Source organism: Diorhabda carinulata, chromosome 7 (assembly GCF_026250575.1).
Source record: "Diorhabda carinulata isolate Delta chromosome 7, icDioCari1.1, whole genome shotgun sequence".
In the NCBI taxonomy this organism is placed as follows: domain Eukaryota; kingdom Metazoa; phylum Arthropoda; class Insecta; order Coleoptera; family Chrysomelidae; genus Diorhabda; species Diorhabda carinulata.
The window spans coordinates 15021790-15040843 of NC_079466.1; the positions used below are offsets into that span (position 1 = coordinate 15021790).

Below are 19054 nucleotides of genomic sequence, written 5' to 3' on the forward strand. Positions count from 1 at the left end.
TGTTTCAATAAAAAAAATTTGTAAGCCCATATAAAATATCTTTATCATTAACTTGATATTAATAAGCTGGTTATGCAACCTTGAAATCGAATCATTCATTTTTCAAGTTATTTATATTATATTTGATCTAGATTAATACTGATCCGATATCAAACAGAAATTTGCTGATTCAAACAATGCACAATTTTCTCATGTTAGTTTTTTTAGATAACGAAAAAATGTAATCACTTCAAACAATGTAGGTAAAATACTTATTCACATTGATATAAATTTAATATAAAAGGTTCTCAAGTTTATGTCTATAGTTATTTTAAATTGAAGTTTATAATTATTTCCGATATGGCCCTCAGCGGAAAATACAAATATGTTAAAGATGAAGGTTTTCAAAATATTCAACCGAGAGCAGGTTAGTTCACATAATTTATTCAATAAATATTGTATATTTTTATAGTAACTACTCTTGATTGTACGCATTTATCATATATCCAAATAAATCGATTTTTGTAAATTTAACTGAACTGTTAAAGACATAAATCAAACAGCTGCGCTGACTGATATCTTCAGTTTGCATTAGAGACTCCGGTATAATACCTGAAAAGTGGGATCCCTCAGTAGCTGATATCAACTAAAAAATCAAGTGATCAACTTCTGTCTTCGGAAAATGTAGATCCAATCCAATCTTTGAACATCCCATAGAGGATACCAGGATTGTAGTGACATTTATCTATTGCAAAAAGAATTCTCCTGAGAGTCCGGTTGCATGTTTGGATAGTCAAGGATATAATATATACTACAACTCAAAGGATCTATCCCCTTTTCTTGCTGTGGTATTGTAGATGCTTAGTATTTTCAGTTGATCTATTAATCCCAGTCTTCTTAGGATGTGAGATGGCTCTAGGTACTGCAAATCTTCATTTTTTATTCCATACAGATCCAGATATCCTACATCCTCACCTTCATTTCAACAGAATATGAATAGAGGTTTCGTCTTCTACATTGCAAAATCTACCAAACCTAACGTCTTCAAGTGTCTATTGCTGCTGCTGTGTCCCACAATACAATAGGTCTTCGTTAGTTTTGGATTCTTAGGAATCTCAGTCTCAACCCCTGTAGGTTATTGAAACAGATAAAGAATCGAGTTACTCGAGATTGCAGCCCCAAGTAGATGGTAAATTCAACGTTCTGACCACAAGGATGACAGTGGAAAATTACCGTACGTTGAAAGACACTTTGTTGATTAACAGTAAACTTGAAGTAAGCCCTAATTTCAACTACATTTTGAACCCCATTCAGGTTTAATCGGATGTATAGGGAGAATGTTTCGATTCAGTTAATAAAATTCATTTTATATCAATCATATTGATGCAAATTCAGTATATTGTTTTGTTAGGAGTATTTTTGCAAAAAAATGTGTTTCTCTTAGTTAGTCACACAACTTATTGGGTTAGTTAATATTCTCCATTACCCATCCCCTAGCTTTCGTCTTCAAATATCTCTCCCTTTCATATTTGTAATGATATACATTTCCCAACCATATAACACGATTGGTATCATTATCTTCAAGTTTAATAGTGTCTTTGTTTGTTTTTTGAGATTTAGTATTATATCTATGTCCTTTCTAGAGCTTTTTTACCCTTAGGAAATCCGAACTTACTTGTGTTCAAATACAAATAGAAAACTACAAAATTGTACTGAATATATAGGAGTTATATTCAACCAAGAAGAAACAGATGATACAGACATAAAATGTAGATTAAACAGAGCAAGACCAATAACTCAATCACTAAATGGAATAATGGAATAGCTAAAGAACGACAACTAAGAATCTTTAATGCAATAATTAGGAGTACGATGATCTATGGATCAGAAACGTGGGAAAAGAGCAGCTAATGAATAAAATAGAAGCTACGGAAAAAGACGATTCAAGAAGAGCAAATAGAACGATGAAATCGGTCCAGAGACGACAAAATAAAAGAACAAAGAAACCTGATAGGAATCATTATAAAACTTATTTAGGAGAAGCAGTTGATTTATTAAGTGCAAGGATCAGAAAATACTTGTGTGTACGAGTTCTGAACGATGAGAATTGCAGCGACAGAGCGTTTTGAACCGAATTCATAACGGATATTTGTCAGGATATTATCTTATTTTTCCACTTTATGTATTATATTTATTACCAAATTTATTAAGCGCTTAATTTCACTCAAGGACTCAAGAGGAATTTTATGTCACAAAGCTTATTCTTATAGATCTTTCATTATTACAGGCGGAGATGGAAAAGGCCCTATGAAATTTGAGGGATCGACATTAGAGATTGTTGTAAAAGACAACGATGTCACTTTGACAACCACTTTTAGCGATGGAAGAACTAGGAAAATAGAATTCGAGATAGGAAAGGAATTTGAAGAGAAAACGGGACCTAATTCACACAAGGTGAGGGTTAAATGACAAAAAAATTCAATTCTTATTCAACTACTACATATTTTGAAAATATCTTATCAAACCTTGAGCTTTTTCAAGTTTTCGTTCATCTTATACGTTGCCATATTCATTATTTCTATTTATCTATTCTTCAATTGTTCAATACTCCGGTACAGTGAATTTTCATTTCTGGAATTGGGAACAATGACAACGGGAGTCTCTACAAAAACAGTAATGCATCGATTTCTGTTACTGACTTTCTTGCTTTCGTTTGTTGTTGGTAAATTTGTCCCAGGAATATAATATCGGATGTGCAGTTGTAGATGATATACAGAAGAGATAAAAGCGAAAGTTCGGCCCCCCTTAATTAAAATCTTCCAGTAGAGATTCATCTAATAGGAGCCTATGCTTAACACATAATGAACCAAAGGACAGAAACAAATACATCTACATCTTAGAAGCTCTCAAGTCCTGTCAACAAAAAACTACGTGAAACTTGTTTGTATTTCTGAACATTATTGTATTTAGGGCTGGTTTCATAATATATTTAAACAAAATTTTGAATTTGAAATTCCCATTCCATTAAGTCGCGCGTTTCATAATTGACATTTAGCCTATATGTTCTTTTAATTTGAATTTTAAGGTAAAATCGGAAATATTTCACTTCAGCATATTAAAATTTCCATTAGCGGCAAACATAAAATACAAACATAAGGTATATTTGAATTCTAAGCTGCCACAGGCGTCCTTTTAATAATTTTAAAAAAATAAAAGATTTATGGGTAAATTAAGTACGAGCTCAAGCTCATGTAGGAAAAAATATTTTCGTCCGAAGACGATATGTTGATTTAAAAACAATTATTGGAAACATACGACAATTTTTTCGAAATATTTCGAATAACTAAGCTCATATTTACCTTTTTATTAAACAAAATTCGGGATTGAACAAACCTATTATTGAGTTTGAAGGTAATTTTTTTATCACTTTCCAATAATCCTAACTATCCAACACATGAATTACAAACACTATTGGGAGCCCAAAACTTCTCATTTTTATCTAAGAACATCCCAAAATACTTGAAATAGGTGTTTTTCATCAACTCGATATAACTTTTCTACAATCTCTGAACAGATATTCCTCGCAACAGCAAATTTGCGGCAACAGACAAAAAGTTAAATTTTGTAAACTAGTGGTATAGACTAGGGATCATATTTTATATTAGGAAATAATGCATACAAAACTTTTACGAAATTAACTGTATGTATACCAAATGATTTCACGACATAAAGATACTTATGTTTTCAAATAACACACTGTGGATATTTTTTGATAGTTGTTTGTCTACTAATTTTTTATATAATATTAACGTGAATGTTCTTAGCAACAGTTACTCCTCATAATTATTACTGGCGATTTCGGCACCTTACAAAAACCTTGACCTAGTCTGGGTTTTTCTGGAGATAATCGCACCGGAAAACTTTCTACTTGAACTTACTGTATGAAAAAACAAACAACTCCATTCTAGTCGTTTACTGTTATTCCCATACAAATGACGTTTGTCTATTTATTCCCATAAAAAATGACGTGTAAGTGTAATCTGTCAAAAACCTCGATCAATTGCAATTCTAGTCGTTTAATGTTTGTCTGTTTATTTCCATAAAAAATGACGTGTAAGTGTAATCTGTCAAAAACCTCAATCAATTGCCATTCTAGTCGTTTACTGTTTGTCTATTTATTCCCATAAAAAATAACGTGTGAGTGTAATCTGTCAAAAACTTCAATTGATTGTCATTCTAGTCGTTTACTGCTTGTCTATTTATTCCCATAAAAAATGACGTATAAGTGTAATCTGTCAAAAACCTCGATCAATTGCCATTCTAGTCGTTTACTGTTTGTCTGTTTATTCCCATAAAAAATGACGTGTAAGTGTAATCTGTCAAAAACCTCAATCAATTGTCATTCTAGTCGTTTACTGTTTGTCTGTTTATTCTCATAAAAAATGACGTGTAAGTGTAATCTGTCAAAAACCTCAATCAATTGCAATTCTAGTCGTTTAATGTTTGTCTGTTTATTTCCATAAAAAATGACGTGTAAGTGTAATCTGTCAAAAACCTCAATCAATTGCCATTCTAGTCGTTTACTGTTTGTCTATTTATTCCCATAAAAAATGACGTGTGATTGTAATCTGTCAAAAACTTCAATTGATTGCCATTCTAGTCGTTTACTGTTTGTCTATTTATTCCCATAAAAAATGACGTGTGTTTATAATTTGTCAAAAACTTCAATTGATTGCCATTCTAGTCGTTTACTGTTTGTCTATTTATTCCCATAAAAAATGACGTGTGATTGTAATTTGTCAAAAACTTCAATTGATTGCCATTCTAGTCGTTTACTGTTTGTCTATTTATTCCCATAAAAAATGACGTGTGTTTATAATTTGTCAAAAACTTCAATTGATTGCCATTCTAGTCGTTTACTGTTTGTCTATTTATTCCCATAAAAAATGACGTGTGTTTATAATTTGTCAAAAACTTCAATTGATTGCCATTCTAGTCGTTTACTGTTTGTCTATTTATTCCCATAAAAAATGACGTGTGATTGTAATTTGTCAAAAACTTCAATTGATTGCCATTCTAGTCGTTTACTGTTTGTCTATTTATTCCCATAAAAAATGACGTGTGATTGTAATTTGTCAAAAACTTCAATTGATTGCCATTCTAGTCGTTTACTGTTTGTCTATTTATTCCCATAAAAAATGACGTGTGATTGTAATTTGTCAAAAACTTCAATTGATTGCCATTCTAGTCGTTTACTGTTTGTCTATTTATTCTGTCTATTTCTGATACAGTTTCACCTTCAAAATAAAACGAATTAAGGATGGTCTAAACGTCTGAGAATATGTCGATTTCATTTATGATCCAAATTATTTGAAGTCTTTGTCAAATCCAAATGTTTCAATAACAATTAGAATAATGTTCAGAGTCTCGGTGAGCTTGCGCTGAAAGAAGCTCCTCAAAGTTAAAATTAATTAACATCTACTCTAGAAGCACTACAATCCAGGACAGATTAGCTGTATTATTCGTTCTGTCAATTGAACGAAAAATTTATTAATGCTAAAAGCCTAAAAGTTCATTCGTTTTTGTTTCTATTTTCCTAAATAACTTTTGTCGATTGATTACAATAATAAAAATCTTCATAATTCGGCTCATGTAATTTAACGTGTTTTTTTACTGGGAATTTAAAGAGGCTTCGTAAATCTGACATTGCCGACGTCCACGTGTGGTCTAACGCCTCCACTGTCCATAACCATATTCTGAAAACTTTCTTTGGTATTTTTTTTGAATGTAAATATCATCATTGTATTTTTTGCTTTTAGAATTTAGGAACACTTGAAGGAAACGTTCTCACAATTACTTCAAAGTCAACAGAAGGCACGGGAGGTATGACCAAAATATATACACCATCATCTTCTGGAATAGAAGTTGTAAGTCATACAATTATTTTAAAGTTACTCTTAATTATCAAAATGATTTATTTGTGGGGTTAAACAAGATGTACATAAAGACAGTTTTCTCTAATGAACCTATGAACCGAATCGACAATCTTATTATAAAGGGTGTTTTAACAAAATATAACCACGTTTTTAGGATAAAAGGCGTTGAAGAAACATTTTTTACAATTATTTCGAAACTACTCTGAAAATTATAATGGAATTTTATACGAAAATGTTTTGGAAGCTCATACTTCCCATGAATTTTTTTTTATATCGAACTATCATACAGGGGGTTAGTTACTTGGTAACTGAATATCGACGATCATATGAAGTATTGACAAAGTTATCAATTAAATAAAAGAAAATGAAAATAAAGACTAAGAACATAAAATAAATCACTTGAAGTAGGTGTTTAAAATGTTTTCGACTTATCATAGGAACGGGGTCGCCTCCCTTTCAAACAACCTATAGAAAGATGTACAGTATTGAATTTAATGATGAAAGATCCTTAGAGCTGTACTGGTTTCTGATTACAACCTAATTTTCCTTATTTGAGTTATCATCTAATAAAAAATTGAGGTTAATAGAAACTTATGAAACCAAACCATGAGAGGAATAAAAAAGAAGAAGTATTGGTATTTATAGATGAAAGAAAATGAGTAAAAACCGTATTAAAATAGATGGTTCTCGAGAGGGTCCGATGAATAAATGTTTGCCTATCTCGAGAAACATTTCACTATCATATATAGTACGAAATTCGACGATTTAACGACTGAAACTTACAGTAAAGTATTGAAAGTGTTTAGTGACGACTCTGTGAACTTCGAACAAGAATTTGATCGTCATAAAATGCTCAAGGTAGGCCTTGAAATCGTGGAAGATGAAACGCGATAAGAAAGATCGTTCGAAGTGCTAAAATGCACTAACACGTACCTAAAATGGAACACGTAGTGTAAATAACGTATTTTCAATCGATTGAGAACGTTCAAACTAATGTACCAAGGGTGTTTTAGGAGGTCCCACTCGAACACTTGTTGTATTGTCTCGAAAAATTGGTGTGTGATTTTCATAAAATTAATTACATTACATGTCAGATTCTGAATAACATATTAACGGCAATCATCGTACAACTGACGATGCACCTATTGCACGATTATAATGATGGTTATTCAGATAGTACATAACTTGCATTTCAATATTTGCCTAATTCATGAGGACAACGTTATCTGCTTATTCCCTTCAACGAAAAATGCAATCTACTGATATGATGATTAATTCTATATTGAAATTCAATGATTATTATCAATTATAATTTGTTTTTTAGATCCACAAATTCAGTAAAGGTGAAGGAAAAATATTATATCAACGGCAGTAGAGACGACCCGTTTAAAATTTATTTATAAATGTAATAATGTTTTAGATGCATTGTTGTTATTATATAATTTAAAAATAAAATGTGAAGCCTTGTCTAGTTTTATTTTATTTTATTGTACAAACCAATTATATTATCTCTAAAAGCAGTAAATTTTAAATAGTGGTGACAAGTTTTTGCCCACCCTATAGTTTGGGTGATAGGTAACACAAAAAAGCAATGTGATCGATTTTGATATTCATATTTTAAAGAACATATATAGATATAATAATAACTATAAAATTACAATCTGTAATTGTTAATATTTGATATTTTAATGTAACCCTTTTTTACTTTTATCATTTTCGTGCACAATTTTGGCATTCTCTGAAATAATTTCGACAAATAATCATTGTCTATTTGGTTGCATTCGTTTTTCAGGATATTCCTGAGAGTGGGAAACTGCTTCTTTACTTTCAGTACCTTCTTCCTTTCCAATTTTTCCAAACACTCTTGGCCCAGCTTCAAGGAATGTTTGGGATCGTTGTTATTCTGGAAGATAAATTTTTCTTCCATCGGGCGTTGGCCAGAACATGCCACATATTTCTTCACAACCTTGCAAATCTCTTCAGTTTTTACCAGGTCTTCCGTCAAGTTCTCAGTACATTCTTCCTTTCCAATTTTTCCAAATACTCTTTGCACAGCTTTAAGGAATGTTTGGGATCGTTATTATGCTAGAAGATAAATTTTTCTGCTATCGGGCGTTGGCCAGAGCATGCTACATATTTCTTCATAACCTTGCAAATCTCTTCAGTTTCTACCAGGTCTTCAGTCGTGCTTCCTCACAAACAACCCCAAACCATCACCGAACCTCCAACGTCTCTGTAATTTTACCTGTATTTTCACTGTGAATTAGAAGAGGTTTCGCAAACCTGGTATCGCTGACGTCCGTGTATGGTCTAACGTCATAGCCATATCCTTTGGTCTTCTTTTCGATTGTAAATATCATTATTTTATTTTTTGCTTCTAGAGTTTAGGAACACTTGAAGTAAACGCTCCTACAATCTTAGAACATGCTTCATATTTTTTCACAATCTTCAAAATCTCTTCAGTTTCTACCAGGACTCCAGTCGCATCCTCACAAACATCCCCAAACCATCACCGAACCTCCAGACTGTTTTACAGTCGGTATTACACATGGATCTGATATGCGTTTTACCTTTAACCTACCTACAAACACTCTTTTTTTAGATTTCAAACTCAAACTTTGACTCACCACTCCATAAAAGTCTCTCCCATTCTTCATAAGGCCAATTTTCATGTTTTTTAGCACACTACAACCTCTTAATTTTATGTTGAGGTTTCTTTACTGATATCCTTCCAAAAAGGCCCACTTCTCTCAATCTCTTCTTCTTTGGAGTACCCAATGACAGATCCCTGGGTTCATTGAATTGAGCTGTTACCTCTAGGCCTGTGAGTCGTCGATCACGTTCACTGTTCAATTGTTCACTCCTGGTAGATGCATATTTTTCCACCTTGTAGTGCATGGTATTTTTAATTCGGCGGTTACTTTTACCTAGTATATGAAGACTTTTCATTTCAACCGATAGTTTCTTGATTTTACCCATTTTAAACTCTGAATTTGCGAAAACGAAAATGATTCGTAAACGAACGGACTAAAAAGATGTCAAATAAGTTTCCTGCATCTCACAGGGCTAACTGGGACTAAATTACAATAATAAACAACAAGGAAATAATTCACAGTTGAGGAATAATAAACAAATCAGTCAGCCGGTACTTGCAAGTTTTAACTCATCGCACTCATCGACAAAATAGAAACATACCCTCGTATAAAGTGACCTTCGCTTGACAATATGATCGAGAAATTTGTTAAAATGTATTATTTTGGAAATTTAATGGATATATTATAGTGTGGACAAAAAATTTTGACCATTAGTGTACATTGTATATTAATAAACAATAAAAGACAAAAAGTGGGTACCACACGTGCGTACATCATTATTTACAAAACAAACTCTCTTAATTTTAATTAATACTGCTAATCAATTACTAAATACAAATTGTCTCAGAAGATAATTTTTTCAATTTAGTCGCTATAAAACGTTTCTCGGGATCGAATCGTAGCTTTCCAACGTTTACCAACGTCTTGTTTTCTGATGAAGATCATTATCATGTCAATGGACACGTTAACAAGTAAAATGTCCGCTACTGGAGTGCAACCAATACAAACCACAAACTTCAGACACCCTTACATTCGCCTAAAAAGGCCGTACTAGCTGACATGTCATCGGGAAGAATTAAAGGCTCTCTTTAATGGCTATAAGCAAAAAGAGTTGTTCAATAGGACGGAGTAGCTCACACGCGTCCAATAGGTGTCTGCCACGAGTTTTTCCTGCAAATTGATCTCCAGAAGAGGTGATGTAACTAGCCTCCACGCAGTACCGATTCAACACCTATGGACTTTTTTCTGTGGGATTATATCAAACCTAAAGTGTGCGCTAAATAACTAACTCCCTTGACATAATTAAAAGAAAATATCCATCACGAAATGGCAGCCGTGCCTTCGCAAGTAATTTTAGAACTCGATTAAATAAATACCGTCAGCGCAACGGTTTTTATTTGTATTTTCAAGAAATAAATTCTCAAGAAAAGTGTAATTTTCTTCAATTTTCACATGAACATAAAAAATAATTATACGCATTTCGTCCAGAAAGTATTTCTCGACGTGTTTGAACGTCTAGTACTATAAATAATTATTCTTTTGCACCTATTTCATAAATAACTATTGTTTACTCAAATTTATGCATGTAATTTGAATAGGAAATTGTTTTTTCACGTAGTCTACGTTACCAAAAATGTTTCACCCATAAATTGAATATTTTTAGCTTGAAGCAATTATTCAAAAGATAACATTAAAGATAATGTATGCATAGCAACCCATTTATGCAAACGTAATTATCCAACAAATATTTAACATATAAATAAATTTAAACCGGCTTCAAATAAGTAGTTGCTTATAAAAATGCAACATTGTATTTTACAGAGCCTATAGAAAAAATCTGCTCAAATTATATCGATTTGTAACAAGATTAAATTTGTGATAGCTGCTGATTCTGATAGTTAAAAGCATATTTACAATATGGCTCTAGCTGGGAAATACGTCCACGTAAAAGATGAAGGTTTTGACGACTTTTTGCGCTCGCAAGGTTAGTTAAATGTTTCCTTAAAACACTTGACGTTCATTGTTTATAATTAATAATAAATATCGACGCTTTCGAATCATCAAATCATCAAAATTTAGTCAATTAACTCTTTATAGGGATCAAATTTTGTTAATCAATATTAAGTTTCCTCTGATATTTTTGCTCGAACTTTTGTATGCAAACTCACTCCTGACGACGATACTTAAATGGATTAAAACTTGTACCAAACTAAAAATTAGAGAACAATATATTATAAAAAACCTTTTTCGAAAACCGCGCTTCGTAACGATTTGAAAGTGTAATGAAAAGTAAAAATTAATAACAACTATGATACACATGGTTGGAACGTATAACTTCAGAAGTTAGTGACAGTAAAGTCGAAATTAATAACTCATAGAAAAGGAATTTTTAAATATTTTCAAATTCTTGAAGTATATCATATACACGAAGTATGAAATTTAATAGGCTTTATCGCCAATTCTCGTAATGTTCCTGAAGTCATTTCTTAATAACAGAAGACAATTTGTAAGGGATAATACAGCTATGTCTCCCTGCAATCCAATAGTATGTGGAGTACCCCAAAGCTTGGTACAAGGCCCTATTTTGTTCCTTCTGTTAATAAACGATATCGCTTATCTAGATATCAGTTGTATAACATGTCTTTTTGCAGACGATACTAGTTTTTCTTGGAGGAACCCTTATCTCAAGGTCATATCTAATGTCTTAATCATTCTTAAATCATGATGCGATTCAAACCTTCTCAATGTTTCAATATTTCTAAAACCAAAGTTATATCTTATAAAAATACATTGCAGCCTTTTTTATTAAATCCCAGGGCTCTCTGCCGGGACTTCTTTAAAAGATTAGAAAGTCTGACCATTTCTTACTTATCTTTGAATCCGTTTGCCTAATTCGTAAGCATGCTTCTCTAATTTCAGAAAAATCGATGCATGGCTATTCAATTAGGAATGTGGAGTGCGATCTTTGACCACCTACTCCACATTTAGAATTAGTTAAAGGCTCAATATTTTACAATACAAAAAAAATGCACAATCATTTGCCAATTGAAATCAAATAGGTATATATCAATTACCGCATTTGGCAATAATTTGAGGGCATATTTACTGGAAAGTGTCTTCTACTGTAAACGACTTCTATTCTGATAATAATATTCAATTCATGCTGCATACTGGTTCAATTTTGCTATGGACTTACATACTAATCACCTATTACTATTAACTATAATTTTGTTATTAATTGTGGTTCTCTTCTGTATATTAGAACGTTATTTAGTTAGTTATTTTAGTTTTTACAAGCTTTTGTCTACAAATTGTAACAATTTGTTGACAATAAAACATCTTTTTTTTTATATATCCAGCCTCAAAAGATTGAATATGTGCAAAAAATGTTCACGTGGAAAATATAGTGCTAATTTAAATTGATTATTGTAGCTGAAGTAAGTTTTTGCAATCGAATTAGAATATTTAAAACAAAAAATCCAGCCTTTTCAAGTAATTGTTCCAGATTTGGAACATATTTGAACGGCTTAAGTACTACAAACAACCAATGAAGAATGTGAAAATCCAATACCAAAAGTGTGGGAGCTGGATGATACGATATAAGACAAAAACTTACCACTATTCTTGAAAAGTTGAATTTAGACACATCAAAGCAAACATAGGAGGAAGAATTTTTATACAAGCTACAGAATTTGAGTAGTGGATACTAGAATTTTTGATTGTTTATAAAAATAGAAAAAGAATTCGTGCACGAGTACAACTGTTTTTATGTAATTTTCAGATTGATTGAAGAATTTTTCGATAAGTACTAACTGATGTAATAATTGTAAGAAAGGCCTCATAAGTACTATCTAGGTAATTTACAATAGTTAACCTAATATCTCTTCCTCTTCATGACGGCGTATCACCTATGTGGGGGACACTAAAATCATATCCAGAATATTCTATTTGCCGTTAGAATATGACAAAAACTTCCTTAGAAATTTGTCAACAAATATCACTGTTGCACTGTATTACCGACGGTCACGTCGATATCCAATCCTATTGACTATAGTTTCAGCTGCTTGGAATTTTTCTATATTGATTGTTATTTTTTGTTAAGATTGCAATCGTTCCCACTGACCTTCCATTCCAATTCAATTCAATTCTTATCTTATGCTATGCAGCTTACCTCTTTTGCCTTCTACAAGCTTGATTGTGAGTATCTTTGTCTATTGGCAGCCTTGCATATAAAAAGGAGATGTTAGGCGGCTTCCTTTATGTCCTTGCAGAAACGAAAAGACGTTTAGTAAGTTTCTCCGATGTTTTTCAGTTGATAATGTATCGGACAAGGTCCAGTCCAGTGTCTCCAGTAAGTCTTCTTGACTATCTCTTTTCTTGATAAAAGGACCTTTTGGAACCCGTTAGTGGAATAAGGAAAAAATCTCCGATTGTTTTAGACCTGGGATCTTACTATGTTTCTGATTCCTTCTCGTTTACTAATTTGTTTATGACCATGGCTTTTGTGAAACTTTTAAAAGTTTGTGATCCTATTGAAGGAATTAGCTTGCTTTCTTAGCTAGGTGATAGTAAGCTTGCTTCCTGGGTCATATATTTCCTTAGATGTCAATTTTGCAAATTTCTACCCATCATTGTAGATCACCAAATATCTTCGTTGAAACGCAATTTCTGCATTTATCCGTTGCTGTCGATTGTATAGTTTTTGATGAGGCATAGTTGACTGTCATTGAATATGTGATCACATCTATGGACGCATTACATTCCTTTAGACACCTTTAGACACCAAGACATATCACGTGGCTTCATCTTCTTTATGTACCTCTATTGCCAACTTCACTTTTTCAACTATTAAATTTTAAATAATGTCTGTCAAAACCTTGTAATAATAGGTATTCTACTTATTTTACATTAAGTACTCCTTCATACAAAGCACAAGATGTAGGGTTCAATTACTGAATAGTTCGTCGTATAAAAATAGGTAAAAACATGATAATTATATCCAAAATTCAATGGAAAATTGGGAATAGAATATGATTATTTCGAATTACAGTTAGTTTGGTGAAGAGCACCTCAATTCTATCGTTAATATTTTTTAGTTTATAGACTTCTCTTTCAATCTGTTGCCAAAGTTTTCACCTTTTATTTTTGTTTGAACATTATTTCATGAGAAAAACATCTTTCAAGTTTAAAAACTTCACATAGAAATTAAAAACCCAAAGTTCTTCATTATTTATAATATTTAGCAGATAATATAGTGGCTTCCAAAAATGTAATTCATTCTAACTTATTTTGTTTTTTGTACTACAGAGGTTAGCGAACAAATAATCCAGAATAGAAAGAAGGATTCGGAACTGGAGATTCAAGTGAACGGTAATAATGTTACAATAAAACATATTTTGAGTGATGGAAATATTAGAAAAATTGAATTTGAAATTGGAAAGGAATTTGATGAAAAGATGGGAGATCATCCACATAAGGTAAGGACACAATGAAGTACTGATTAATACCATATATAATGATTCCAATATATCTAGTCAATATTCCTTATTCATATATATCTTATTGCCTGGTAAAAGAAAATATCCATTGGGCTACGCTTAAACTGATTTGTTCCTATTTCATATTCATTATTCTAACTATTCATCATTATTTCGCAGTTTAGTGACAAGCAACGCATCCTTCAGTGGTTTAAATTGATGACAGTCTAATAGTTTGTCCAGGTTTGAGCTAATCTTGATGAACAATTTCCTTAAAAAACCCACCAAACAAACAGTAAGCATCACTTTCCTCCGCGTCAATACGTGCTTCGTAATTAATTTTGAACCTTTTCCAAGATTTAACTAAATTTCGCACACTCTTGTCTGGATTTCGTACTCATTTATATCAAAAATTCATCGATTTTGTACCGTTTCATCAGAAATAGTCAAAAAAACGTCTACCCCGATTTTTTTGTGAAATTCAATTTATTTTTTCATCGGATCGTTGACCATTGCGAAGTTCAGCTTTAATACCGAAATTTTCGGAAGAAACTGAGTAAAATAATTCAAGCGCTGGCATTCAGTTTAGAGCTCGTTACCATATTACTACATTTTCGTTAAGTCTGAGCTACAACTTTTTGTTTGGAAGTAGAGTGCAATGTTACTGCTGAAGTCTTTAATGTCGAAGCAGAATAATAGCCCAAAAGTAACCGGAATAGCATTGCCATGTTCGTCACTAGTGACCGTTTTTGCTAGTGTTGTTTCACTGCTGCTTCGTTTTTTTATGATGGCAAATTTAAGTAAACACTGTGAAATTTTGTTTTCTACTCGGTAAAAACGCTGCTGAAACTGTTTTAATGTTGAAAACTGCTTACAAAAATGATGCTATTGGGAAAACTCAAGTGTATGAGTGATTTTCTCGATTTAGATATGGCAACATGTCGACCGATGACAAACCTCGCTCTGGACGTCCATCAACTGCCCGAATCGATGAAAATTTTGAAAGAATTTGAGAGCAAACCGTCGACAGACAATTGATCAACTGTCTGAAATCAGTGGAAAATCTTGGAGCTCGGTTCAGCAAACAGGTGACTGGTTCTTCCACCATGGCAACTCAGCTGCACACTCAGCCATCACTGTTAGCCAGTTTTTGGTTAAAAATAACATGGTTCCGTTGCCCCATGCACCTTACTCGCCTGAACTGGCTCCGTGCGACTTTTTCTTGTTTCCACGCATGAAAAGGGGCATGAAAGGACGGCGATTTGAAAACATTGAAGACATCAAGAAAATGTTTTCGAACAGTGGAAGCACCGCTGGGACAAATTTATTACTTGTAATGGAGAGTATTTTAAAGGGGATAAGTTTGTTTTGTAAATATATAGCATTTAAAAAATAATTCCGGTTATTTTTGGGTACCCCCTCGTATACCTTAAGTTACCAAACATACAGTATTAGTTCTAATATAACACAACTGAATCTGGTTATCGGCTAAATCGAAATAAAATTTATTAATGATTCATTATTAGGCATCTCCGAACTTTTTGTGTGTTAAGAAACATCATGTAATCCCCACTCTTAAACCCCATAGTATGCAGAACAGCCGGGATCTCAGTTATTTGAAATTATCTTGAATTTGTTTCATTGAAAATATTCATTCTAATATACAGAGTGTTTCTAAATGCATACGACAAAATTCAGGAGGTGATTGGTCATTTGAAATAAAGAGTCGTTGCTATAACAAAATTTCCTCATCTCACCCCTTTCCGAGATATCATCCTTAAAAGGTGGTTACTAAAACTGAGTTCTTATTTTTCATAAAATAAAAAAAGTAAAGCAAGAAAATCTGTAATTTTCGTTCACTCACAAAGGAATAACTACAAGTATTCTCTCAAAATTCCTGTTAATTATAGGAGGGTGAAATTAGCAACCCTTATTTTATTTCACATCAAAACTTTTTTTTCAATTTGAAGTTTTATGAATAAGCACCATAATTCATAATTTTTTAAAGAAATTAACTGGAAAACAGTAAAGTTGTAGGTGTTATTTTATTCTATTTATTCAGTTAAATAAAAAATTATAAATTTCATTATTAAATACTAATTATTTTTTTTTAATTTTCCTAGTTCCTTAACTATTTTATGTATTTCACTTATTATAATTCCTATTGATCATTAATCTTATAAATTCTAATAACATGTCAAATAAAGATCTTATCATCAAAATCCATTATATAATTTCTTGCATTTGGTACCACTTCAAAGAATAAAAATATTTCTGTTTCGAAAATAGTTCTATTCACTTCTCATTTAGTGTGACATCAAATTTTTTATTGAAATATTTCAAACTTATCTTATTATTATTCTTATCAAATTATTTGTTAATTATTTCGTAATCTATTCCATTGTTCTCTTTAGTCCATTATATTATTTTGATTATTTATATTCAAAATATTTTAATTTAATTCAGATTCTGTAATATAACATTCATTCTCTAGTATTTCATTATCCATTTTTATGTCTATTTATATCCTTTTCTCATTTATTATTTATTTATTTATTTATTTATCTTATTTATTTCAATTATTTCTCTGTCTAATTCCATTGCGTTTTCTTCTACTTCAATTTAAGTATCATTTTCATTTCTTTTCAATTGGTATTTATAGCATTTGACAAAGTTTGGCATCTAAGGCTCAAATCCAAACTGTATAAACTCTCGCCCAACAAGAAGATGCTAACTCAGACTCAAAAGATATCAACATGGGTGTACCACAAGATAGTGTTCTTGGGCCGATTCTTGTCCTCTTATACACTAGTGACATCTCTCAATAATAGTGTACTTTCAATCTTTCCTGAAATAATATCCCGACATGCTATTGATGTATGGTTTGGCTTCTGGTAACTCGACAGGAGCTAGAAGGCTGTTTACATAAATTGAGTAAACTTGTTTCCATTATTTTTTATAATATGATATATTAGGAAGTGTCCTACCAAAAAAAGGTGTCGAAGGTAAACAACGATTATACGAAGGCCAGCTTTAGAGCTAAATGTATTAGTTGCAGTTGATCCAACAACTAGCGTTTGCAAAATGTCACTACAACTTAACGTATCAACGAAAATGATTCTCCAAGAACATTCTCTACCCTTTTCACATCCAAAAAGAGGATTATCCAGCAAGACTGGTCTATACGCTCGTTGCTTTCTAGATAAACAACGAATTATTGGACTAACCAACCATTTATTGGAAATGTACTGTTTACTGATGAAGCTAGTTTCACACGAGACGATTTTATCAATTTCCATAATTTATATTTATGAGCAGACGAAAATCGTTACGGTACAATTTAAACAAAGATTCAACAATATTACGTCGAACCCATTACATGGATATACGTAATCATCCCTTAAAAATTCATAATATTCGAATTATTTAGAGGTGTACTTAAATATTTTTGATTTTGAAACTTTAAAGGCCTATAACTCAGAATCGTGGGGTCGTATGACAAATTTTTCATGTTACGGCATTATTTCCACTTTATCTACTCACTCTAGAGTCCCAGAACACCCTGTATAACAATAAACAAATATCTCAGACTACACCTACTCCAGATTTAAATTTGCAAAATTGATTTAATACGTCAATTTATCAAAACGAGGTACGAAGACGAGTGTATAGCCACCGGAACTAACTCTCAATTTAACTTAAGTTCTCCGTTAATCCTGTAGAATTAGAGGGGCAGGAAGGATAGTAAACGGGCTTCCTCATGGGCGGATATGTGTAGTCGAAAACGAGAATCATAACTGTTAGACTCTAGATTGAGAGGTAAAAACTCATGGCACCAACAATAATGATTGCAGCATAGCCAGATAGCGGGTTTAAAATGAAGAATAGAAGAAGAACCAACATCAATTCCAATTATTTATAATTAAAATATATGTTTCCGATACTTTTTCTTCTATTCACTTCGATATATCCTAATTTCTTAGAACAAAAGTGGCAAGAACATATCTGTTAGTTTTTTTAATATTTTTTTATGTAAAATGTAAAATTATGAAAATATGATAAGAGAAATTAGAACAAATCTCATTCATATTTTCATAAAATTTGATCTGGATAACAAAGGCGCTGTTGACCAGTGTTATGAGTCAAGATTTGGAATTAAATTATTTTCATTTTCAGAGTTTAGCTTCTCTTGAAGGCAACATCCTTACCATTTCTTCAAAATCAACAATAAGTTCCAAATCTGTAACTAAAACATATGTACCATCAGCAAATGGATTAGAAGTTGTAAGTTTTTTGTTTATTTCAATTTAAAACCTATTGGAATCATCAAGAACTAGAATAGCGGACATTAATTAAGCAAAAAAAAAATTAATCGCTTTGTTTTGCTCATCCTCACGATTAACAGCTTCCCACAAAAAAATAAGTTTGTCCAATTTCCAAGAATGAAATTGTTTTGCATAATGCAGTAAACGTGCAGAGATTTAGATGTATTTTAAATAAAAACTTTGTTTTTTACGTCTTCTGTAACGGTTCTACATAAATCTAACTCTTAAAACAAATCCATTTCCAAAATCTTCACTGATTTTTTAAAATTGTAAATATTTTTTTTTTCAGATTCATAAATCCGCCAAAGGCGAAGGCAAAATAATATTCAAACGGCAATAGAATGAACTATTTTATAAAATAATGATGCAATTTATTTGTTATCCATTTCCTACGATGGCTTGTTTGTACTCAAATATTTAAAAATAAAAGATAGAATCAGAAATAATGAAGTTTTAATGTAACGAAGCTGAAAAAATTACCTTATTATGTAATTTTTCTTCACCTATATAACACAGTGATGGAAGATCATTCAGTTAGTCATTTAATATTCTGGAAGTGTTTCGTAAATATTATAATACCTGAAGAAGGTAAAAGAATATTGGTTATAATGTTTACTTCAGTCTAAACAACCATCACTCCACTACAAAAATGTTGTGATTTTTCTAAGGCTTTCGATTGTATTAACCATAATATTTCATGGGAACACCCCTCGCATGGCTTAAATCATATCTTACCAACAAAA

The 19054-nt window shown here is 31.8% G+C and overlaps 2 protein-coding genes across 3 annotated transcripts; both read left to right on the top strand.

The window, feature by feature from the left end:
* Positions 1-203: 203 nt before the first annotated feature.
* On the top strand, positions 204-7381 carry LOC130896266 (uncharacterized). 2 transcript variants are annotated; one of them, XM_057804243.1, is made up of 4 exons: positions 204-406; positions 2267-2433; positions 5799-5906; positions 7240-7381. In XM_057804243.1, exons 1-4 carry the CDS (start codon positions 340-342, stop codon positions 7288-7290), a joined length of 393 nt encoding a protein of 130 aa, XP_057660226.1. In that variant the 5' UTR covers positions 204-339; the 3' UTR covers positions 7291-7381. The 2 variants fall into 2 exon arrangements, with proteins under 2 accessions (XP_057660226.1, XP_057660225.1); XM_057804242.1 differs by having other exon boundaries at positions 5799-7381.
* A 2850-nt stretch (positions 7382-10231) lies between these two features.
* LOC130896209 (gastrotropin-like) lies at positions 10232-18754 on the top strand. Its single transcript, XM_057804141.1, has 4 exons — positions 10232-10493; positions 13817-13986; positions 18163-18270; positions 18601-18754. The coding sequence occupies exons 1-4, from the start codon at positions 10427-10429 to the stop codon at positions 18649-18651; spliced, it is 396 nt and encodes a 131-aa protein (XP_057660124.1). The 5' UTR covers positions 10232-10426; the 3' UTR covers positions 18652-18754.
* Positions 18755-19054: the final 300 nt, after the last annotated feature.

What these genes read in the sequence shown, in the direction of transcription:
- LOC130896209 (XM_057804141.1), top strand. Translation starts at nt 10,427, where the DNA reads ATGGCTCTAGCTGGGAAATACGTCCACGTAAAAGATGAAGGTTTTGAC. An exon ending in TGGGAGATCATCCACATAAG is followed by an intron (nt 13,987 to 18,162) that starts GTAAGGACACAA and finishes TTTCATTTTCAG; the next exon opens with AGTTTAGCTTCTCTTGAAGG. An exon ending in CAGCAAATGGATTAGAAGTT is followed by an intron (nt 18,271 to 18,600) that starts GTAAGTTTTTTG and finishes TTTTTTTTTCAG; the next exon opens with ATTCATAAATCCGCCAAAGG.
- LOC130896266 (XM_057804242.1), top strand. Translation starts at nt 340, where the DNA reads ATGGCCCTCAGCGGAAAATACAAATATGTTAAAGATGAAGGTTTTCAA. An exon ending in AAATATTCAACCGAGAGCAG is followed by an intron (nt 407 to 2,266) that starts GTTAGTTCACAT and finishes TCATTATTACAG; the next exon opens with GCGGAGATGGAAAAGGCCCT. An exon ending in CGGGACCTAATTCACACAAG is followed by an intron (nt 2,434 to 5,798) that starts GTGAGGGTTAAA and finishes TTTTGCTTTTAG; the next exon opens with AATTTAGGAACACTTGAAGG.